The 25,104-nt window shown below is 46.5% G+C and overlaps 1 protein-coding gene across 2 annotated transcripts in view; it reads left to right on the top strand.

Annotated features, from left to right (window-relative positions):
- Positions 1-16,285: 16,285 nt before the first annotated feature.
- The window catches only part of LOC142573081 (2-amino-3-carboxymuconate-6-semialdehyde decarboxylase-like), a 106,587-nt gene continuing 97,768 nt past the window's right edge, over positions 16,286-25,104 (top strand). Inside the window, exon 1 of one of the 2 annotated variants that reach the window (XM_075682595.1) lies at positions 16,286-16,928. Coding sequence is in view for 1 of the 2 variants with exons in the window: in XM_075682594.1 (XP_075538709.1) it covers positions 16,845-16,928 (84 nt within the window). In the remaining variant the exon portion in view is untranslated. The remainder of the gene's footprint in view (positions 16,929-25,104) is intronic. The other variant, XM_075682594.1, reaches the window with a different exon arrangement.

Here is a 25,104-nt window from a genome sequence, read left to right as displayed (position 1 = left end):
TTGCATCAGTTATTTATCAGTTGCTAAACGGGCAGATGGCCGCTACTACAGTGCAGGCATAACTAATGTTCTAGCGGCATGCAGTCAACTAAGATTGCAGGACGCCCGCCGTTTCGCGGCATGTCGAAAGACCACTGTCGTCGCGGCGCGTACGATCGTGCGCTCGAGCAGTTCCGTACACATGATGTCTGCTGATCGCTGCTGTGAATTTATTTATAGCAAGCATTTCCTCGCGTTTGCGCGCCTGAATCTAGCAGCGTGCAAACCTTACGTGAAGTTCAGCTTCGTACGCGACTCGCTTCACTTGCGATTGACACCGCGCTAAAACTTCGCCGCTTATTTGTTGAACGGCGTACACGTATTCGGAGTTGCATAATTTATTGTCTTTACGCAGCGTGTTACCCCTCAAAAAAATCTTCGGCGCCCGATATTCGCTCCAAGCCGTGGTACAACAAAACCGAAAGTGGTGGGTCCATATTGTAAACCTGCTTTCCGAAACAGACGACCGAGCTTGGTACTACCCAGTTCCGGACAGAGGGCGCTTTTTAGCACCATTTTTGCAGCGCCCCCTGGGCAATGCAAGAGCCCGATAGACGGCAAGTAAACCTGAAGCAATAAGAATTTTACAGTATCGGCTGTTTTCTACTTCATCTCAAGCCTTACCACAATCGGTATACGGGCTGTTCGCGCAAGTTAACATGACCTTTGGTGACGTCCCACCCTATGGCTTCACCGGCGGTGATATAGGAAACCGTGGAAAATAATTCGAATTGCAAAGAAGTATACGGGGTGTTTCACTTAGTTTGAGGCAGACTTGAACATATGCAAGTGCTACGTAGCTGGACAGAACCAAGGTAATGTTGTTTGCCATCGCTTGAAGGTGCTCAGATTATGTTTTTTGCATTCCATTGATTAGATAATCAGTGCTAATTTATTTCTCAATTACCTTAATTAGATGATAATTCTCCATTATAAAATTGTAGAGCAACAGCAGAAACTCCCAATACAGCTTTCTGTTGCTCAACACGTGCTCCATAGAAGTGTTTTTTCCGAGCGTGAAACCCATGATTACACGCAATGTGACTCGAGCGGCTGGTGCATGTGCATGTGTGCATGTGTGTGTTTGTGAAGAGCTACGTAGAGTGGGAATTGACAAGAAATATACACTTTATCGACTATCGTCTATAGACAGTCTAAAGACGAAGAATGAACTACAATAAATAGAGACTGTATCGACTTTTATCTATCGGTAGTCTATAATGGGAAGTAGACAAAAAAGAAGCAAACACCTTATCGACTTTTTCTATAAACCGTCTAATTAAGACTGCAAATAGACAAAAGGAAATAGAAATCTTATCGACTTTCGTCTATAAAAAGTCTATACACAAACACTAGAGAAAAATAAATAGAGACTGTATCGAGTTTTGTCTCTAGGTAGTCTATAGAGGGGAAGTAGACAAAAAAAGAAACAAACACTTTATCGACTTTTTTCTATAGACCGTCTATAGACTGCGATAGACAAAAATAAATAGAAATCTTATCGACTTTCGTCTATAGAAAGTCTATAGACAAAAAATAGAAAAAAATAAATAGAGGCTGTATCGACTTTTGTCTATAGGTAGTCGATAGAGGGGAAGTAGACAAAAAAAGAAACGAACAGCTTATTGACTTTTTTCTATAGACCGTCTATAGACTGCGAATAGACAAAAAGAAACAGAAACTTTATCGACTTTCGTCTATAGACAGTCTATAGACTTTGTATCAACAAAAGTCTAAATCTATAGAAAGGCAAGGTCGTCTATAAAAAGTCTATAGACTTTCACTAGACAGTCTAAAGTCATTTTTGTAAGGGATCGTACCCCGTCATCTTTTACAGCATCCCATATCAATATCCCATATCCCGGATCATGAGACGGAAATAATCAGAAGAATAAGAATGGGCTTGGGTGCGTTTGGCAGGCATTCTCAGATCATGAACAGCAGGTTGCCATTATCCCTCAAGAGAAAAGTATATAATAGCTGTGTCTTACCAGTACTCACCTACGGGGCAGAAACCTGGAGGCTTACGAAAAGGGTTCTACTCAAATTGAAGACGACGCAACGAGCTATGGAAAGAAGAATGATAGGTGTAACGTTAAGGGATAAAACAGCAGATTGGGTGAGGGAACAAACGCGAGTTAATGACATCTTAGTTGAAATCAAGAAAAAGAAATGGACATGGGCAGGACATGTAATGAGGAGGGAAGATAACCGATGGTCATTAAGGGTTACGGACTGGATCCTAAGGGAAGGGAAGCGTAGCAGGGGGCGGCAGAAAGTTAGGCGGGCGGATGAGATTAAGAAGTTTGCAGGCATGGCATGGACACAATTAGTACATGACCGGGGTTGTTGGAGAAGTATGGGAGAGGCCTTTGCCCTGCAGTGGGCGTAACCAGGCTGATGATAATGATGATGATGATGATGATGGTGGTGGTGATAATGATATCAAACCCCCGCAGAGAATTTTCCCCCGCCTCGACCATCCCTTCAAAGTGCTTCCCATGTTTCCGCGTACGAATCTCCTTCGACAATCACCGCTATTTCTTGCTATTTTTCACAGGAAGAACCTGCCAAAAGAAATTGCTGTCATACTTGATCATGACTCATTTGTAAGCCATTTGAAGCACAGTTTGAATACGCATGTCGAGCAAAAACAGAATTTTGTGCTTTTGACGCATTATAAGTGAATTTACATGCTTTGTACCGAGTGTTCTTTTTTTCATACTGAATGCATTTCTTTCTTTTTCTTTCTTTATTTTTTGTTGTGTTCGGTGACCTATACTACAGTATTCTATATTGCTGTTCCAAATTGTGTTTGAAATATCTTGTTGGTATACCCCTCCCCCTATGTAACGCCCGCAAGGGCGTTTGGAGTATCTGAATAAAAATAAAATAAAATAATTAAGCAACATATGGAAATATGAACAAATTGAACAGGAAATAGGCATGTTTGAACAGTTTGATGCGTGATCAATAAACATGAAATAATAAATTTGTAATAATTTACAAATGAAAATGAAAATGCATACATTATGTAGCCTATACAAGAACTGTTATATCAGACTGGGTTGGTTCAAAAGGAACTTTTTGAATTCTCTAATAAATGAGTGCAGTGCCGTTAATTTTAAAATAAATGGCAGCGAGTTTCATAACCAAAAAAGCGCTTAAATGAACAGTTTGCTTGCCGTAGTTCGGACTTTGGACAAGATGAGGTCCTTGTTAAGAAGAAATTTTGTGCTGTTAGTGTTGTCTTGTGTAGAAGGCGGAAAGAAAAAAACAAGAGTAATCGATTGTTGACGAGAGCAGTATGTTTCCTTTGTTCGTTCTTGCTCTGCATCTAGCAGAAAAATATTTGCAGAATAATGTACACCTAAGGCTTTTTTTTTCTTCTTTTGCATTTGCATTTTCTTTTGCAGATTGCATTTGTCTGCGTTGGAGTATATGCTTATATTTCATGTATACCTGTAAGATTGTGTAAGTTCGCATTTTGCTACACAACTTGCTTTTGTTATTTGCGTAATTTTTCTGTATAATTTTTTGAAAGTTATAAACTGATTGTGTTTGATGTTGCTGTAATCGCCAATGTAGGGGCCTGCGTCGTAATAACAGCTTTTTCCGCACGCCCCTTCGTATCTTACACTGTACTGATGCGAAGATAAACATCCTTGACATGTGCTTAAATAACCAGACACCTAGATTATATTTGGCTATATCGGACACTGTAAGAATATTATTGACTTCTAATAATTGTTTGGCATTGGCGTAGTTTAAGGTAAAGGTTATTTTAATTGCTATATTCTGGGTGATTTGCATTAGCACAATATGAGTGCTGTATGTATTGTCCCATGTAACTATACAGTTGTTATGTCAATGCATTATTGCCTAATATAATGATAAGAGAATAGAAAGTGAAAAAAAAACGAACGACCTCGGATGAGGATTCGTATATCATGGGACATCTTTCTTACGTCAGAAATGCGGTGATGACATTTTAAGTTTCTACCTAGTGTGATGCCCAAGTACAGGCAGCCATCGCTAGCCTGGATCGAGTACTGCGGCATGCAAATGGAAGGAACAGGAATTAGTGACCCTTGGCGTGAACTAAAGACAGCGGGTGTAGCTTTAGCTTGCGTAAATTCTAATCTGTTGAATTTACACCAGTGTAATACGTTCAGAAGGTCAGCACTAAGTTTATCTATTGAGCAATTCATGCGTTTATCAGCACTAATTATTGTAGTATCGTCAGCATACAGCAATAACAATGCGTGATGAAATTAGGTAGACCGCTAATATAAATTAAAGGCAAAAGCGGATCCAAAATGTACCCTTGTGGTACCCCTATATTATTATTTTTCTTCTTTTTTTTTTCTTTGCGTGAGCACCACGAGCGCTGACAACTTGGTTTCCTATATGGAGGTAACTGCGGATTAGTAGAAAGGCATGGTCAGATATTCACATTGCTTCTAGTTTTTGAAAGAGTATCTGGTGATTTATAGTGTCAAAGGCTTTAGTTTGGTTAAAAAAACATACAGCCGGTACAGCTTTCATCATCAATAGCTTTGTTTAGATAATCTGTGAGAAATATCAGAGCGATATCAGCAGCAAATCCTGATTGAAAGCCGAAGCGCGTAAGCATATTAAATTTGTTTAGATATCTTGTTAGACGTTTCTGAGTTAGGTCATCTATTATTTTACTGAGGAATGGCAGCACATAGGTGGGTCGGTAGTTCGTTAAAAATGAACGATATCCTTTTTAAAAACTGCGGTATCTGGCACGCTTCATTTTACCAGGAAACATGCCCGTTTCGAATATTAAATTTACGATATCCGCAAAAACATTAGATATCGGATAAGCCATTAATTTTATATGGCATGGCCTAATATCGTCGAGACCTGTACTTGTGATTTTTAGATTATTAATTACAGAGGTTGCTTCACCGGGAGTAGTAAGAAACATGTAAAAGGAATGTGGGAGGCGTGTCAGTTGGTTGTCGAAAAGCTTGTGAAGCCAAGTTGTTCGGAGAAAAGAACTCGCTTAGGACGTCTGCATTGTTATGAGCGTTTGAATATTCAGTGCCACTTTGGTTTGTTCTAGTTACTATTTTACATTTTTTTATCACAGTTGTTCCAACGCTCCAATATTTTCTATTCAAAGCAGTTTTTTTTTTCGCTCTTTTCGGCTGTGCGAAGATATAATTGCAGTATTTATTCTGCCGTGCTATCAGTCTAACAATAAAGCGTTGTTTTTCCGTTATCTTGTAAAGATTCTCGCGTCTTCGCATTGCTTTGAGCAATCTATACGTATGCTACGTGTTTTGCGGTGACACTAGTATCTTGAATTTTATCTTATGTTATTCTTATTATTCTTATCTTGTTCTTCTTATTTATATTGTTCGGAATAGAAACAGAAGCTTTGTAAATGTATAAGCAAAAAGCGTGAGAAAGCTTTTCGATGGTCGTTAGTTTCCTTTACACTCAGCCAGGTTGCCTTTGTTACGGCTTCGAATTTTTGTTTCTTTATCAACGAGTTTGTAGTAGAATACGGTGCGGGAAAAAAGGAATATAATAGAATAAGAACGCCTGCTCCGGGCGGGATTAAAAGGTTAGATAATGCGTGATCAGTCAATGAACTTCCACCATCGGGAGAGTAACGCGTTGATTGAGTAAATAGGCATTCATGCCCTAAACTATGATAACAACTGGAATGTATCATCCAGTTAAAGGGTGTTGTGTCAATCAAATTTACGTTAATTTCACACATAATGAACAGGTTCTTGCGTTCAGATGATAATTATTCTAATACATTATATAAGGCACTACGAAAATTGTTATGGAAGAGAAAAGTGAACCATAAATGGAACCCAAAATAAAATTCTTGATGTCATTGACAAGAAACGAGTGATCGAATTCTGCCCGAGCGGTTTTATTGTTAAGTTTAGTGTCAGATCCTGTCATCGTTTGAAAGCTAAACTTGCCAAATCATAGAGGGCTGCTCCGTCATGAATACTTGAGTGTCTGTGTGTGTATTTTGATCTATAATTGAGGAAGCAGATTAGATCTTTGTCATCGTCAAATAGCCAAGTTGCCGTGACACAAATGACGGAAAATAATTTCGTGATCGCAGAGAGAAGATTTTTCATATCATCAAATGTTTCCGCATACTACACACATTGAAATTAACAAGCGAGCATGAACTCGTAGGAGCAAATTGTTCTAAATCACTAGTAGCTAGGTACACTGACGTACTTATTCAAGCAATAATAAACGAAGAAAAAAGTCACAGTATCAACCGAAAGGCGAAACATCGATTGCGATAGCAAATAAGCAGAAAGCCATGCGAAGTAAGGACAGTATACTTTTATCGGCCGTATCGACATGTAAACACTCGCGCACAGCAGGCGTGAGCGCATCACCCACGATGACCGCGGACACTCGCCGGCAAAACGCTGGCGTGAGGAAGCGCGGCAGCAGCAGCGAGTGAAGTCGCCTTCGTGCTGTCCATCACTTCAACGCTAACTGAGCCAATGTTACTAGACTAGCTTCAGTTTTAAAACTCGGCGCCGTTGCGCGGAACCGTCACCCGCCCGCGCCTTCGTGGTGCTGCAGTCGCGCCCGGCTTCACTTCCTCACTAGCCGGCTACGCGGGCGGGCCGGACTAAGCACGCGGTGCAGCGTTGGTGTCAACAACAAACCTCATCCGTGGTTTGTTGTTGACAGCGAATTTCAGCAAGCATGTCATCCGTGGAACTGTAGCCTTCCCCGAGTTTCTTAAGAATATCAGCAGACGATGCCAACGTGCTGCGTACCTGGCTGCATAGGCCGCTATCGGAACGATGTCGACAGTTCGGCGCACCACTTTTTCTGTGCTCCCAGCAATGCGACGCTTCGCTCGGCGTAAGACAGAGCGATTCCTCGTGCCGACCGGGAACTCTCTGCGAAATCAACGGCACGCGCTCGTGCCACGGCTCCCGCGTTCGTCGTCGTCTTCCACAGCTGGTCTTACGTAACGGAAAGATTTAATTTTGAAGAAATTTAATTTCGAAGAATCACAAGCGGCAAATCGCAGGCGAAGGCTGCTAACCACGCCGCCGAGCAAACTCGAGACATCGAACGCAAGCGACAACTGCGGACTGCGGGCATACCGTCAGTGACGTCGTTCTCTCCGTCGTAGCCGATTGTGTGTGTAACCTCATAACTGAGAAATACTTTCATGAACTCTCGGGATTAACCCAGTGATAAACACAGGGGCCACACATTTCAGCTTCGCTGATTAAGCATCTTCACGGAATGAAGAATCCGACTTCTTTCTCTCTCTCTATTTTTTTTTTTTTTTTTTTTTTTTTTTTTTGTGGCTTGTGTGTAGAAAGACCGACCTCATCTTTCTTTTTGTAGCGCTTCTTTGGCGTGGTGAAAAGCTTCGGTGGGGATGAAGATCATCCTACAATCACGCACTTTGGCCAGATATTCATGCTCGTGAGCCTAAACTGCGCGAAACGCTAAGACGACAGGAAGAAACACACGACATTTAGAAACGCAGCTTCTGCGCTTCGCTGTATGCGTTTCTTCCTTTCGTGCAGTTTACCCTTCTTTCAGTATTAACGAACTGGCGCGATAAATCTTATTGCTGTATGTGGATACCGCTTGCTCGTGGTATTAATTCGGACACGGGAGAACGCCAGCGAGCGTGAAACACGCGCAAACTGTCCGTCCGCACGAGCTCACGGCTGTGACGAGGCGTCTGCAGTGGAGCCCGATGGAACAGCGTTGCCATCTGGCGGCTGTCACAGAAGTGGCGACAGCTGCTGTAAGAGCGCGGGCGGGGAGTTTTACAACTGAAGCTAGTCTAGTAACGTTGAACTTAGCGCCGAGAACACACCGCACGCGCAATGCTACGAGCCGTCGACGCAACTTGATTGTGCCCCCAGCGTAGATCGCTCTCAAGGTACTGCCATAGAATAAAGAACCAACTTAGAGAAGGGAAACTGTACCTTCCGCAGTGGTTCGAAAGTAAGCAGCGGCAGCGTATGGAACTTACTTAGGTGGACGCCAGATGACGTTGCTCAATCCGGAAGCGGAAGTGCAAATTTTTTTTTTCTTTTAGAGCAAAATCCAATATGGCCGTTTTTTGCCGGTCGCGTACGCTGGTACGCGCCGTGCTCGCCCTGCAGGCTATGCGGCAGGCCTCAATGCCTTCGCTGCCGCGTAGCTGGTGCGTTCTAATTGCCAAGAGCCTCTACTGACGCCCATACAAAGAAGACACAAGTGAGTGAACAGAACGCGCGACTTTATTAGCAGAAGACAAGCAGTGTACATTCTCGTGCAATAGCAGAAATAAAATTTGCATGTCGAGATACGCTGGAATGATTGACGCGAGTTCGTAAACGGCTCACCGTCGTCGTCGCACGTGGTGGCCAGGTTAACGAGCAACAACCAGCAGCGGAAACATATTGGACAGAGTGTGCCACCTGTTTGCGGCGACATTCGCCGTGAAAAATGCCCAAATTGCATTGCGAAACAATCGGGTGACGCAGGCATCTGCTGCCGCAGCCTAAACAGCGACATGGGCTACCCCGGATTTTAGCCGTTCACTCCTTTCGGGGGCCGCCAATGTGTGGCTCACACTTGGTGTCTCACATTGTCTCAATATGGACAAGTCGCTTTCGTGGGCATCGCCTTCATCAGCTGCTATTGCGGGCCTTTCCAACCATCTGGCTATCAACTTCATACGCATCGAACTATGTAAGCACCTATGCTGGTCTCCGTTTATGCCTAATCGCGGCCGAAAAAGGCCAGAGGCACGATTTGCCCATTGCTGCAGCAGGAAAGGGCGAACGGGGAGCACGAATCACGGTGCATGAAAATTGGGAGTCTATGTTGCTGCGCAGGCTGCAGGAGGGAATGCTTACTTCGAGAGACTGCTTCCCAGTGCAACCGACCAGGCCGCAATATTCTAAAAACATAACACTGCGACCGTACCCAAGTGACATAACAGCAATCAATCAGCACATAAGGTTCAGACAACACATTATACATTGGCTACGAACCATATGGCAACAGTGAGCATTCACATACACGGGTGTCTTACGGTACATTCAGCCGCCTACCTACAGGCGTAATGCTTGCCTTCGTCGCACGTGGTGGTCTAGTAACGAGCGACAACCAGCAGCAGAAACAGATTGGACAGTGTCCCACCTGTTTGCAGCGACAGTCGCTGTTAAAGATGAGCAACTTGCAGTGCGAAGCAATCGGGTGACGCAGGCATCTGCTGCCGCAGCCTACACAGCGACATGGACTACCCATCATTTTAGCATTGACTCCTTTCCAACCTGCATGTTTCTTTTCTTTTTGAGGCCGCTAATGCATGGCTCACACTTGGTGTCCCACATTGTCTCAATATGGACAAGTCGCTTTCGTGGGCACCACCTTCATCAGCCACTTTTGCGGGCCTTTCCACCCAACTTCATACACGTCCGACCAAGTAAGCACGTATGCAGGTCTCCGTTCATGCCTAATCGCGGCCGAGAAAGGCCAGAGGCACAATTTACCCATTGTTGCAGCAGGAAAGGGCGAACGGGGAGCACGAATCACGGTATGTGTAAATTGGGAGTCTGTGTCGCTGTGCAGACTGCAGGAGCAAATGCTTACTTCGAGAGACTGCTTCCCAGTGCAACCGACCAGGCCGCAATATTTGAAAAAAAAAAACATAACACTGCGACCGTAACCATGTGACATAACAGCAAAATTAAACAGCAATCAGTCACCGCATGAGGTTCAGACAATACATTATACATTGGCTACAAACCATCTTACAGGCATAATGCTTGCCTTTGTCGCATGTGGTGGTCTGGTAACGAGCGACAACCAGCGGTACAAACAGATTGGACAGAGCCTCGCACCTGTTTGAACCAACAGTTGCCGTTGAAGATGAGCAACTTCCATTGCGAAGCAATCAGGTGACGCAGGCATCTGCTGCCGCAACCAACACAGCGACATGGACTACCCGGTATTTTAGCGTTAACTCCTTTCCAACCTGCACATTTATTTTCTTTCGAGGGCTGCTATGTGTGGCTCACACTTTGTGTCCCACTTTGTCGCAATGTGGACAAGTCGCTTTTGTGGGCATCACCTTCGGCAGCCATTCTTGCGGGCCTTTCCACCCATACGGCTATCAACTTCATACACTTCGAACCATGTAAGCACATATGCTGGTCTCCGTTTTGAGCAAATCATGGCCGAGGTACGCGACAAGCACAATTTGCCCATGGCTGCAGCAGGCCAAAACGAACGGGGCGCACCAGTTACGGTGTGTGTATACTGGGAATCTATGTCGCTTTGCGGACTGCAGGAGCAAATGCTTACCTCGAAGGACTGCTTACCAATGCAAGTGACCAGGCCCCCACATGCGAGGAACGTAACACAGTTACCACAACCGAGTGTACAGCAAAACCAGATTCTCCAATCAAGCACTTCAGTGTAGCTTGCACAAAGACCCAGGCTATGAAGGAAGAGGAGCAATCACCAACGAGACTAGGAATATGGAAAACGAGAACGCTTGCATTCAAGAGAGAAGCCACTCTGCTCTGCAAGCATTGAAGGTTAAGAACATCAAGAAAAGTAAAATGGTGCACAGCACATGTGCATAGGTTAATGCAAGACACATGCCAATGCTGCATCAGCTATTTCAGGAGAGGAATTGCGCATGACAACATACACTAGAAGATACTGCTACAGATATGTTAGGCTACTAGACAGTGACTGGTATTAAGTATCAGCGAAGAATCGGTTGACCTTTATGCTTGGATGAGGATGAATGATCTCTAACAAAAATGGGCAATGAGAAAGCTTGCGTTTATAGAAGAAAAATTGCACTTGGCACAAACGGAATTGACATGGCTAGGAAGCTGATTAAGGGCAAACTGACGGAACTCGATCTTTTGGCCAGCGTCGTCCGTGCTTGGTCAGATGTTGCAGGTGCATCTGAAGACGAAGAATTTCTAGTAAGTCCCTTTTCAGTTACCTGGATGGCTCAGCCAAATGTCCGTGCTGGTGGAATGGTGGCTGAAGCTCTTTTCAGTCTTGACACAGTCCTCTGCAGACTTGATATCCCATCCATATTCTTCTGCATGCGCTTCTTTGTTCTTGGTGTAAAAGCCTTGCAAATTCGGCTCCAGCCCCTTCCTGTTGGCGCAGATAGGAGCTCCTGTGATGACCAAGATGTGCTTGGCGTAGACTCTGTTGGGGCAGAACGGTGCCATATGAGATACAGCACAGATTAGCCAAACTTATGTGTGTTTTCTTTTATGTTCGAACCAATTATACTGAACCATAAATATGAACAAACATTCATATCTGCTGCAAACAGCAAGCCAATACAGCATATATCAAACATATTTATTTCTAAACCATGTGTTCTTTACCTTGTAGTAGTAGCCAACGTCCACACAATGACCTTGTTGTAGCAGGCAGCAGCTTCTGTTTAGTGCGTGGAGTGTGTTGCTTTATACTGGTGCCGTCCTCTTTACTGCATATCTGGAACAGAAATTTTGACTGAATCAGAAATTGAAAAAGCAAAGTTTTGCAATATGAAATGCATAAAGGTGTGACATATATGTTATGATTTGCGACTACAGAACACATGCAAATGTGCACTGTCTGTTCTAGGGTGCTTAAGCAGCATGTTAAATAAATATTGCTATTGTCCATAAAATTGATGTCTGCCTAACTACAATGCATGTCAACAGCTTAAGTATTATTAAGATCACAAAGGAGAACATTTGTGCGTTCATTTATACACTAGAAGAGATCACACTGCTGGTTCCACAAGCAAATAGATGAACTCCATGAAGCTATTAGAACTGATGCATTATTTTTCTGCACGAACATGATGCACCGCTTCACTACTGCAAAAATAAATGCCCTACGGTAAACCAAGCTGAACAGCAAGAACATTTGGAACGAACAAGTGCGAAATATGGGTGAATTATCATGCTTGCAACTGTTTAATACATTAAATTCTGTACTTTCACTTCATTTTACCAAATGATTATTCGGTTTTGTGGACGAAAGACGTTGCCGGCGGACTCAAAAGAAAAGTTTAATATGTATATTGATAAGGCTACTCAGTCACCTACGACCACGGCTACAATAAGATGAAAAATGAGACGCGCGTTCCGATATCGCTCTTTCTTTCCTGGTTGTGTGTGTAAATGACAGCCTCGCAAGTAACGGTTTATTTAGGAAACAGCAACTGAGATCCCGACTGCCCATATGTAATGCAGGATCTAGTTCGTTAACTTGTGCCCGCCTGGAAGGTAATGAGACGGATATTATATAACGATTCAAGCAGCAGTGTTAAACGACTCACCGTTATTGCCGTTGTCAGCCGCAGCAAAATCCAGCTCCCGTTTCGATGCAGACTTGTTCCGAATGGCTCACGACCGAAACCCAACTTCCAGGCTTACATGTCCGCTTGCAAACATGTAACTTCACCGCAAGTTAAATAACGCGAGACATCAAAGCGCAAGAAACAGTTTTAGAAACATCCGTGCCGCCGTGCACCCGAAAATACCGGTTAAAATTTTTAAATCCAGGCCAGAGGTCACGTGAAAGATCGATGATGCTGAACGCTATTTGCGTTTATAATGACGAATAAACAATAAACTTACTAACAAAGAGTACAATATCTAATTAGCAATGATAATTTTGTCCTGTTTTTTATGTAAAAAATGCTTCGGTAATTGTAAGAGAAAGTTTGTAAGATAAAATTGCGCTTATTACGACGCCTCCACCGGGAAATGTTGGAACTAACGTTAGCATCCCGAAGTGATTCTACTACGCTGGTTTTGTTAGCAGCGGCGCGCCGTCGATTTTTTCGCCCTCTGTGGCCATTTGTTGAACTTGAGAGTGTGCTACCCCTGGTACTGCCGCGCGACGGCGCGCAGCCGCCACATACGCAGTTGTAGACGGAGTAGAACGCCCGCCCACATGCCCCCTTCCCCCCGGTGGCTCTCAACGTTGGGTGCCTCGCGCGAGAGGTGGCGCTTCCTCCCCGCTTTCTTCCGTTTCGCGCGGGCGAGATTAACCCGCAATCGTCGGCTACCCTCGCACGCTTTCACTCGCACATACGGCGTAGGTCGCGCGGCGACGGCGCCATCGTGCTTGTATATTATACAGAACATCATGGCGACGGCGACGCCTACAGTAGTAATGCACCTGGGGTGTCCACATAATTACAGTCGCAATAGAATCGTTTCTCGGTCATAAAAGAGAGGTCGGATTCGCTGACAATGAGGTAGACTTGGCTATCGGTAGTTTTCCTGGCATTTATTAGCTATTTGCCCGTCCACACAAACATGCAGTTGTCTTCCTTTAGAGCCAGAGCCTTGGTGAATAGTGACTTGTCGAATAAAGATATAAAAACGTACAGTAAAATATGGAGGGTTAAGATGGCAAAATGTTTGAGGTAGAGCACAAGGCAGAGCTGTGAAATTGCCAGGGATATATCAAGTAAAATTCACCCACAAGACGTGAAAAGAGAAGCAATGCGCATGTTAAGAGCTCGCGTGGTCCCCTTCTGCGGCAGATTCCGCAGCAGCCAGAGCACTCGGCGAAACGCGCCATGTCGTGCCAACAGGGTGCGTGTACCGCATTTTATTTTTGTGCTGGGGAGCAAGCCGGACGGAATGGCCGGAACAAAACCTTCCAGCGTGTGCAATCTCGAAGTCCAAGGCCGCCAGCGCATGGCCCCCAAAACCGATACTGACCCTCAGAGTTCCTATGCTGCCCTTGGCAGCATGGGTGGCGCTTTTTCTAAATGTCGTCCATTACCCACAAATCGTATCACAAATTTAACTATGTCTGGCGTGGAGGCCACGGGAAGTAGACTGTCGTTCTTTTTTTCCTGATGGGACAGGCTACGACACGCTTCTCCGGCTAGGAACATGAATTTGAGCATCTACAGAAGTCCTTGGAGTACAACTGACATTTTCTTCTATAAAAAGCGCAATAACTACAAAGCGCGACAATTTTTTAGCTTATGTGTCGTTATCACTCTTTAAGGTTTGGTAGCATGCACAGCGTAATATACAAGAAAGTATGAGCGCAGCCGTTCGAGGTGTCGTTGAGGCAAACCACGAGTTAGGACTGCGTGACAGCCACGTGTAAGAAAAATTTCAGCGAAAGGAAACGTCAACCCAGAGGAAAACTAACAATAACTACAAGCAGAAAATGGCACACAAAGGATGTAACAGACGCGAATAAATGGATTCTGGGGCTTTACCAGCCAAAACCACGATTTCATTATGAGGCACGCCGTAGTTGGGAACTCCGGATTAATTTTGACCGCCAGGGGTTCATTAACGTTCCCCCAGTGCACGGGACACAGGCGCTTTTTGTATCTCGCCCACATCGAAATGCGGTTGACGCGGCCGCGATTTGATCTCGTGACCACGTGCTTAGCAGCGCAACAGAATAACGTCTAATCCACCGTGGTGGATGTCACAGACGTGAGTGTACGCAAGGTGTCAGAAATTAGAGGGCAAGAGTCAAGTGGCGAAGGAGCCACCAGGACACATTCCCCTGCCACTCTAAAAAGCACACCTGGTGAATGTCTCAGCAGTCAGATTTCGTCTACTGCGTAAAAGTGGGAGACTGAAACGACAGCACTGGTATCAAAAGGTTTTAGAAAAGTTTGCTTAGACGAACTCTTAGTTTCGGAACTCCTGCAATCCTAACTGCTTTCGTTTGAAAAGAAGACCGGCTGAAATTTGTACAACGCTTATATGGATAGCTCACCGAAAAACTGCAAGGCTCACTCATTCAGCCTGGCGCGTGAATGAGTGAGCTGGCGAGCTGGCGAGCGCGTCCTGGCTGGCGAGCGCGTCCCTTTGCCTGCACGTGAAAGCTGAGTTATAACAATTCTAATTGCGATTCGGCCGGTCATAGACGCAGAAAAGCAACCCGGTGGAAAGGATATCAGGAAACCCTGCTTCTACTTTCCAAGCCTGAGAACATTGTAGCGCTGTTTGGTTTGGACGTCAAAATTGTGGGGTCTCACACGTGCTCTCGGGACAAAGGAACGACGACACAGCAGTGCAGACAATCCCAAGGGCATTTATTGCGCCTTTTATGCGCCAGTATATAGCCAGCCGAATTATTACCGATGGAACATGCCGATGGGCGCGCGACAAATCGAGGAAGTCCGACTCACCGCGATCGGATAGCCAGCAAATATGTTCGCCCCTGTGCTAGATACCAACGGTCGGCGTACGGCAGCCGTCGTGTACGTTCATGCGAATGGTGAACGATCGTGTTCGTCCATTTCGGTTTCCTACGCCAAAGCCTTTCCCCGAAAGATCCGGCGAAGCGGATCGGCGCACGCGCGAAACATAGGTGCCGTGCCGCTCGTCAATCCCAAGCTCAAGAGCAACAGACTACTCCCTCTTGTGCCTGCGTAACCGCGCCGTCAGGTGGCGTTAGCGAGGAAGCACTCGCGCCACCTCCGGTACTATTCTGCAACCACACCAACAGCCACCGGCGCCAAGCTACGCGGCGAAGCCGGGTTACAGGAGACGGGAGCCATGCGGGGAAAGCACTATCAGGGGACGCGTGAAAGTCGAGCTTCCCCACCAATGCAAAGCGGAAAGCTCGTTTCCGAACACCTGTGCCTCCGCGCCGTCAGTACTCGATGCTTCGGAGTCCGCCATCACAGTGTCGCGTTCACAGCCGCCGTGAGCTCACGTGCGCAGCGCAGTCTTTGCTTTCATCAGTGAAGTGTGCAGGTCGGCCCGGAGTTCAGCAGCATTCCTAGTACGCCCAGTAGCAGTGCAGCGATTGGGTGCGCCTGTGCGAGCTACAATCTCAGTGCAACTTTATGTTGAGCCCAAGATTCGCAAGTATTCAAATTATTCTTATGAATTTTTCCCGGTGCCTGGAGAAGCTTCGCGGAGCGACCGAGGATGGAGCGACAGTGTCGTTCAGGATACAAAGCATATAAATCTGCGCAAGCGTCGATCATTTTCTTTCCAAAAAGTGTAGTAAAATAATTCCGAGCCAGGAGGTCAACCAGAAAGCTGTAGTTTAATATTCTGGTAATACTGGTCTCGTTCATAATTTTCAGACTAACTGAATATCTATGGTAAATGCTTTACTAGAACTCTAGCGGTATCGCAAGAAAATTGTTGTACAACTATACCTAAGATTTTCCCTCTGCAAGCATTTACATGTATAGAGAGCGTTCGGATGGCATACTCATTTTTCGGTTTTCTCTACTCACTGGTAGTTGAAGGCCCACCTGATAAGGCTCGAAAATCGCAATGAACTTATTCCCACTTTCGCATCATTGTGCCAGTGCTAAGAATGGACGGAAACTGGCGCACAATATCATGAATCTCGGAAATCGGGTCCAAATCCGACGGTACTTCATCAAAGATTGACCCTCTGCACTGGCTGGCAGATAACCACCCGCCGCCCTTCAATTTCCTTCGAGAGCTCGTCTTTTCGTTTTACGACAGTGCCTCTGCCGCAATACACGAGAACGAGCATGGGGAAAGACAGAGCGGAAATGTGGAGCACGTCGGACATGCCGTAAAGGCACGAGTACGAGCGGCCGACAGCCCACCCTCGCGCTATCAGCAGCCTTGTCTCTATAAGCGGAGAAACAACGAAGTTTTTGCTTATCCGTCGTCCGCAAGCTGACAGCGCGGCCCGGGTCTACGGTGCGGACGGACGCCGTGTAGGATAATACGGTCTAACCGAGAGCGGAACTGAAACTACGAAGCGTGCGCACTAACGAACAAGCCACCGCCATGAGTGCGCCTTCAACAGCTTCGACACCCAAGATCGATCTGCATGCTCACGTGACTCCTGACCGGTGGCCCAACCTGAAAGAGGTGAGCATCCCGCAAAAGCGAATCCGCCTCTAAGCGTGCAGATGTGTGTATAGGCGTGTCTGTGTGTGTGTTTCAGGAGCAGAGAGGGATTGTACCAATAATGGGTCGCGCGTTCATTAATGACGCTTACGACCGGCGGATTTTTGGGGTAGGGGAGAAAGGAGAGGCGTGAAGTTTCGAGAGCGCTTTAACCTATAAATCAAGTAAGTCTGCGGCGCACCGCGCTCGTTTATGCCACATGTGCGTCGTACCTGGTCTGTTCGGCAGCTGGTGTGAAGGATAACTAGACCAGGCGACAGACGTAAATATGCGCTGGGACGACTGTATGGCGGGGTTCCGGCTAGCAATCTCGAACGCCATGCATTGCCTGGTGACCCTCGGCGCCTCAGAAATCCTGTGACATCGATGAGCCGTGTGAATTCGACTATATTCCGGTTTTAGTTGCCTTGTTTCTAATCACGAGGATAGATGGAAAATTGCAGGTTTTAGTATTCAGAAACTGCGCACTGGGTTATGAGGGTTGCCGCATAGGGATGCATTTCGCCTCTATCGGAATGCGACAGCCATGGCTGCGACTCGAACCCGCGACCTCACGCTCAGCAGCAGTATGGCGTAGGCACCGAGCTACCACAAAGATTGCAGATCGCGCAAGTACGTCGGACAATATATTTAGGTCTTTGCATTCTACGTCCCCTCAGAGATTTGACACATTAGCTGTTTTTCCGTCGCTTAATTATTTCCTCCGCCCACAAGCAGCAACGTTGTGCTCTTCCTTCAGGACAGAGGCACCTTCCTCTTTCACGTCCAGAGCTACTCGAATGTATTCGGGAAAATCTTACTGAACATTTCAAACGCGCTCATTTTGAAGGGGTACGAGAAGTTGCTCCACGCACTCGCAATTTGTGCGTGCTGTAGCAGTGAAAATATTGTGCGGCTATTTTGGAAGGATAATTCAGAGTTCATATTGAAAAGCTGAATATATATTCCTAAAATTTACTACAGGGTATATGTAGGTCATGCCCTTTCGTCGAAATAACACCGTTCATGTTCTAGTGTCGCCGACGTTTTTTACAATTCTACAATGGCTGCAACGACCGTAAAGCTGGTGCGTAAGGAGATCGAATGAAAAAGGCGACCCCTTTTTCGCTGCACGACAGCGCGGAGGGAACAACAGTACAGTCGCGATCCATTTGAAGGTGATCACTCGAGCGACGACCAAAACTAGGAGCAGCGCCACGTTACGTCATCACGCGTCGGTCGAGAGGGAAACATCAGATATCTCCCCCCTCTCTCTTTTGGTGTTCCCTGAAAAGTCGTCACTCCCGTTACCGTTCACGGCATAACCTGCGAATTTATTTCGATTGCGTTATGAGCTTTTGCACAGAGGCGTCATTGTTAGCCAAGACGTGCATTAGGAAGCGACGCACACAGATCATTGCCATGAAAGGGAAACAAACACAAAAATGTGGCGAGTTGGTCTTGGGGGTGATGGTTGCCGGCTGGAAGAGCATAATTTCGCAGTTCCGAAATCGGCCGCTATGTTGCTTGGAAGGCCTGCCGGTCGACGCTCGCACGATCACCTTCAAATTGATCGCGACTGTACGGCCAGCGCGACGCGTAGCACATGTGTTATGAATGACACGCGCACTACGTTTTCCGGCCGTACGAGTACGCACTCAAGAGCAAACAACTGCATTTCCAGCTGTGGCGCCTCTGTTCGCGCTGAGTCAGAATGCAGCAGTTTCCTTTGCTGCCTGTCTCACTGAAATGGCAGTGCGACGGCGTGCGCTTACTTGAAAGCAGTGCCGACAAAACGTTTTCGAAACGCTTACTTGTCCACGCAGCCTGGCTTCATTTGGCTATGCTTAGCTAACTCTTTCTTGACGAGTGAGATACGCTCGTGAGTCGTAGAGGTTACCTTTAAACAGCTGCATAAAAAATCGGCGCAGTTTGGCTAGTCGCATTTAATTGTCGTATCACCCACCGCGGTAGCCTACGGTAGCCCAGTGGCTGTAGCGTTGCTTTGCTGAGCGCGAGTCCGCGGGTTCGTTCCCGACGGCGCCGGGCGCATTTCGGTGGAAGCAAAATCTAAAATCGCCCTTCCTTAGATTTAGGCGAGCGTTATAGAATCCCAGGCGATCAAACCTATTTTGGAGTCCCCCCACTACGGTGTGTCTCATAATCACGTCGTAGTTTTCGCACGCAAAACTGATGAATATTTTGATGCGAAAGCGTCAAATGGCGCACTGAGCGAAAACGCCGGCGCCTGTCCTCTGTCGATACCGCACCTGAACTGGCATTGTCATCGGCTGCGACGCAAAGTCGTGAGCGCGCCTCGACGGAGTTCGCATTGGCTGCGACGCCACCTCATGAGCTGCGCCTCGACGGAGCAGAGCGGGCGAATGGGAACGCCTGCTGCAGTACTTGCGCGCCAGGCGTTGTGTGTGGGGACAGGACATCGCCGCTATGCCACGTAACCCCCGCTCTCAGCAGGAGTGCTCCTCGATTGAGCAGAGCCAACATCTCCGCCGAGCTGGAGAGAGGGAATACCTGCTCGGGCGCTAGCGCGCCATGGGTCTTGAGTGAGGGAGGGGGGCAACGCCGAGTCACGTGAGTCGCCCTTTGGGCATAGCCGGGTCCATGGCATGCGACGCTGGCATCACAAGCAGCTGCTGCTTGCTAGATCGGGCAGCACGTGCCGCTATGATACATTAGCCGCAGCGCAAAACTCGAAGGACCGCTCAGCGCCGTTCAGTTGCACATCAATGCTTTCTCATTCACAACTCATAAGTGCTTAGGTGTCCTCGGATTTTTGTTTGTATTAGAGTGTCGCTTATTAAAGCGAAACCTCATTTGCGTCACCGCGCTTGGTCTGGATGACAGTGAGTGTTCTTAAAGCAGCACATCAAAACTGTATTTTCTTTGTTTTTTATTTATTTTGTATTATATATTATATATTCCAATATCAATAAAACTAGATGGTGGTGCCCTTAGACGACGTCGCGTTCATTTGTTTTCACCGGGTGAGCAAATCGGGAAGCGCGGAAGAAGCTAACATCCCACACAAGGACCCGCACGCATGCACGCGCACGTATGCGCACGCACGAATGCATGCACGCATTCATCCTAAAAGCAGACTAATGGCACAGCCCAAAGCGCAACTACGTCCGCGTCCACACAACACATTTGTTTTCATAGTGCACAAGCACTCAAGAGTTCCATGCAATTGCTGGAGGCAGGAAACCGTTCCCATTATATATAAGTTACGGTTAACAACGAAAGAGAGATAGCTTAAAAAGATGTGCGTTTCTGCAAATCGGTATGGCTCTATGCAAGATCTTTCATTTTTTCGTGTCGTGTTGATTAGGGGGCTGGTTGGTACATTACTGAACTTGAAGGAAACCGCCCTAAAAATTGCTCTCTCCCTCTCTCTTGTAATCGAGAGTAGATGCAAGCATGAAGTGGTAATCGGCAAAGCAGATTGGTAGGAGATGATACTAGCCACAATCTTAAAGTGCGTGTAGTGCATGTTTGCAACGGCACAACATACCACACCACACCAGCCATACTGTGCACTGGTCCACATGGACGCATGCCCACCTACAAGAAGAAAAGCGGCTGAAGGCGGCACGACAGGCAGCGAAAGACTCCAGGGAGACAGAGAGCATTGCTTACCTGGAAGAAGAATGAATTCAATTCTGGGATTTCTAGGATTCCTGGAATTCTGAGATGGCGCCACGTAGCATGGCGTCATCTCTCGAGCGAAGCAAAACCCGCGCCGCGGAAATCACGGAGCGTGGCGTTCAGCGCTCAGCGCCAGAAGATTACAAGGAAGTGCATAGCGCCCTGTATCTGCCTGTTGAACGTCGCTATTGGAAATGAAAAATAAAACTTCAACGTACCAGAAGTTACAGCTTCAGTGATATTGCGAACAAACATTAGGAAAAACTCGGAAGCAATATTTCTTGCAACTTGTTTGGGCAGTTACTAGCGTATGTAGTGCGGCATGAGCACTTCCCATACTCACACACACACGTACATTTTGTTGCACTCCGACACTTCTTATGCCCACGCATTGAAATGACGAAGCGTCCAGCTGGGACGCAATGTCAACACGCCGTTCAATGCACTCGGGGGCGGAGCCAGAACAGCATTTTGCACACTCACACGGTAAGCACGCTAGCGTTGCTGCTAAGCACTGATCGGAGCGGAACGGACTTCACAGAGCGTTGACTTACGCCGAATGGTCTCCCGCTGGTCTCCTCTCGTGCACTATCGAAGTGCTAGGCCTCCAACACCGCTGTCAGTGCTGTTGTTAGACGCCTGTGTCATGGATGGTTACTGTTTTTCCGGTCCAGCAGCAGCCGACTTGTCTGCTGCGTTGCGCCATCGTGTCGCACCCGCGTATAAATAGAACTCCGTCCGGTGAGTTCCGCGCTGGGTATCGCTCTGACTGCTGCGTCATTCGGGCAAAACTGCGGCATTTCTTTTTTGTTTTACAGAGAATCTGTATGTGGCTAAGCTTCCATGCATTTTTGTTTTCCGTGAACAAAAATTATCATCATCAGTGGCTCATACCCCCGTAAGCATTCATGCTCCTGTAAGCAAACAAAAATGCAATGGCTCATAGCCCTGTAAGGCAGAGGCTACAACCATTCAGCAAAGTGAAGCGAACAGTGCTTAAATTCTTTCTAATCACACATACAGCATACAGAACAGCATGTCGAAAATTGTCATCATGAATGGCTCATACCTCCGTGAGCAATGGCTCATACCCTATTAATTAAGCAAGGAAAAATGCAATGACTCGTAATCCCACAAGGTTCATCGCTACTCACTTTGCGTGAATTAGCTGCGATGACACTACCCCTGTTGTCGTTGTCGGTGCTATCAACGTGGATGTGTCGCTACCGAAAATGGAGCGGTTTACGCGTTCCGCGTTGCAGACATATCCCTTGTGACCCGCCGAGGTTGCTCAGTGGCTACGTTGTCGGAGGACGTTATTTTAGGCCCTTGGCCAGATGCTCTGTCGAGTTTCAAGGCCATCAAGGCATTACTGAACTTTTTAAAAATTACGGGCCTGGATTGCAGACTTTGAGCAAGCCAAATTGCTTGCCATATATTCTACATCTTCCTTCTATCGTCATCGTCACCCATCATGCACCTCCTTCTTCCCTCTTTCTTTCCCTCTTCCCCTTCCCCCAACGCCGAGTAGCTGGCTAGAGGAATATACCTCTGGCCGACCTCTCGGCATTTCGTGTTATTAAACTTCTCTCTCTCACTATGGTGTGGGGACGCTGAGCACGAGGTTGCGGGATCGAATCCCGGCCACGGCGGCCGCATTCCGATGGGGGCGAAATGCGAAAACACCCGTGTACTTAGATTTAGGTGCACGTTAAAGAACCCCAGGTGGTCGAAATTTCCGGAGTCCTCCACTACGGCGTGCCTCATAATCAGAAAGTGGTTTTGGCACGTAAAACCCCACAATTTTAAACATATCCCTTGCGGTGCCATTCCGGTCCGGCCCAACCGCGACCACCCCGCGGCGTCCGTGCATCGATTTTGACGTTGTCAAACAATGTGATAGCAGTTGCGAGTGAAATAATGACCACTGATCAAGACAATAAATGAGTATGCATGCCTTTTGTCACGATCAAGAAAACAAACAAGTTCGCACCTTTGTTGAAAATTACGTGCCACCTTCGTGTCGTGTGCTAAACAGCTTCGCTCATCAACCACTTTCAGAGTGGAATCGCTCATGTTTTCTTCATTGAAATCACCTTTTCTATTTATTCAGTGCTTTTTGCTATGAGAGATTTCCAAAATGTACTGCAATTTGTCTTGTGGAGCACTTGTTCCCAACTTAATTAGTGGACAATTTTTAGCTCACGGGCTTGTGTTTATTGCCAGACAGCAGAACACGACAATCCTGGATTTCGGCCCTGCAGAATTTATATACCTCACCTGGAATAACATAGCAGAAGTACACAGCGAACGATCTGTAAATGAAGGCGAAATTCATGCTTTTCAAACAGAAGCACGCAATTACAGCTTGTCCTGTATGTTTTGGCTCGGGATGCCTTTAGAGAACCACTGGTTTACAGTGGAACGGAGTAATTGATCTACCGCTATTATCAGCGGTAATTACCCGAATTTTGAAGAACCCGAGCATACCCCTCTCACACTGCACGTTTCAGCTGACTCCGATGTAGGTCGGCGTCTCGTTCTGGACCTCGCACACTTCGCACTACCAGGCTAACAAACACTTGCGCAAACGTAGCGCTAGTAGAGTCATACGATTCGCTAGCACTTCACCAGTCGCGCGGGCTATTCAATGCCTTTTACAACGTCGCAGTGCAAGCATCTGCCTTGACATTATAGCTGAGCAAACCCGTGCACATAGCTCGTCGTCAAATCACCGGAATCGCCCGCGGCCTACGCTGTAAAGATAAGGAACATAGCCTAGACGCTTTCGAGGGCGTCTCAAGCGAACGAGCACTGGATGGCAAAGAGCACTTTTGGTGCGTGGTATTTAAATAGGAGTTCGCGTGCGCATGCGCAGAAGTAATGGGATGGAGGCACTGTTTCATTCATCATCAAAGCCAGCCCCACATTCGACACATGCAGCCTTATTCATAGGTATCCCAAAGTAAATACGCGCAGACAGCTTCATCTACGTCGCTGAGATTTCCAATATCTGGGGGCCAACATAAATACTTTCACAACGGTGGCTGCCGCCGCTGGGATGTGTACGCGTTTGCTTCGTTGATTTTCCTTCCATCCCCTTATTCTTCCACCCCGCGCAGGGTAGCCAATCAGACGGCTGCCTAACCTCCCCACCTTTCCACACCCCCTTTGTTAATGCGAAACATTCTTTGGCCCATTCTTGGTACTTTGTGGTAGGTAGGTTTCTGTCTCACATCGCTTTAAGAAAAATGAAACAGTCTGTGACTGATGTGGTAATGGAACCCTGCCATGGAGCCCAGCAGCCTGATGCTCTAACCACTAGGCCACGATTTCTTTTTCCTTCATTGTATTTATTGCAGGCACTCATGACTTCTGTGGGAGCCAAACAGATAAACGAGCTAAGAAGACTCTTCCAGTTGCACGGCACCGAAGACGTACATGGATCACCATACAGTTCCTCTTCATTCCTAAAACACGCCGCTCGGGTTGACGTCAGTCTTAAAAAAAAAAAACACTAAAATGGTGATAAGGATAAGCACCTTAGAAGTACAGATTACCAATCTGTACGACATTCGATTTGGTTGTATAGATCTCTCAGTTGGACGATCATTTGAATAAAACGAATTGGTTATGAAATTATCGGTTCGACATTTCCATCCAACATGCGTGTTTTCCGCAGGTTATACATTCCAATGAGTAGAAACATGTCAAAGGGCACATCGCTACAACTCGATGAGAATTTAAATAGAAGTCATTGTGAAGAGTTCGTTGAAGCACACCCCAAAATAAGATAGCATCACTGGAGCACGTAAAACAGCGTTCAATTGTTTCAGGCACCTCACACAATCGACAAATAATAGACGTCACGAAAATTTATCTTGAACGCAGCCAGGTCCTGACAGGCAAGGTTTCATAATGTAAATTAAAGAAGACCGTTTTTGTAGAATGCCTGCAGAGTCATTTTGCGCAAATGAACTAGTAAATCCGTCCTGGCAGGCCAAAGTATTTTGCGCTGTAAAGTGGTGGCCGGAACAACGTCGATATTAAATCTCTGCAAAGGTTTCTTTTTTTTTTTCGTGGTAGACAGCACAATTTTTCATTTGAAAACCTCACCGTTAGAAAACCAGCTGCGAAATACCCACAGATGGGAGCATTTTGAATCATTCATCTGTGAGCCTAAAACATCACGAAATCGCTCCACGGCACCTACAATTAGTCCAATGCTGGGTTTGTCTTTGCAGAAAAAACACTAAAGCCTGCATACGCTAGAACTTTAACCTCCTGTCACTGCACGCTGTAGTCATGAATGCCATCATATTGAGGATATTCTCAAGCGCAGCGGCTCCAAGTACACAGAAAACGAGAGGCGACGTAGAATGGCCTTGTGTGCTTGTTTCTCGCGTTCCAAACCCAGCCAGCTCTACATAACACTACGCGCGTGCACCTTATGTAACTTCGTTGTCTCCTTCTCTTGCGACGGCTCGCGCTT

The sequence above is a fragment of the Dermacentor variabilis genome, chromosome 2 (genome assembly GCF_050947875.1).
Source record: "Dermacentor variabilis isolate Ectoservices chromosome 2, ASM5094787v1, whole genome shotgun sequence".
NCBI classification, from domain to species: Eukaryota; Metazoa; Arthropoda; class Arachnida; order Ixodida; family Ixodidae; genus Dermacentor; species Dermacentor variabilis.
Note: the sequence above shows the minus strand (reverse complement) of the source record. Positions and strands in the feature narration are given on the sequence as shown.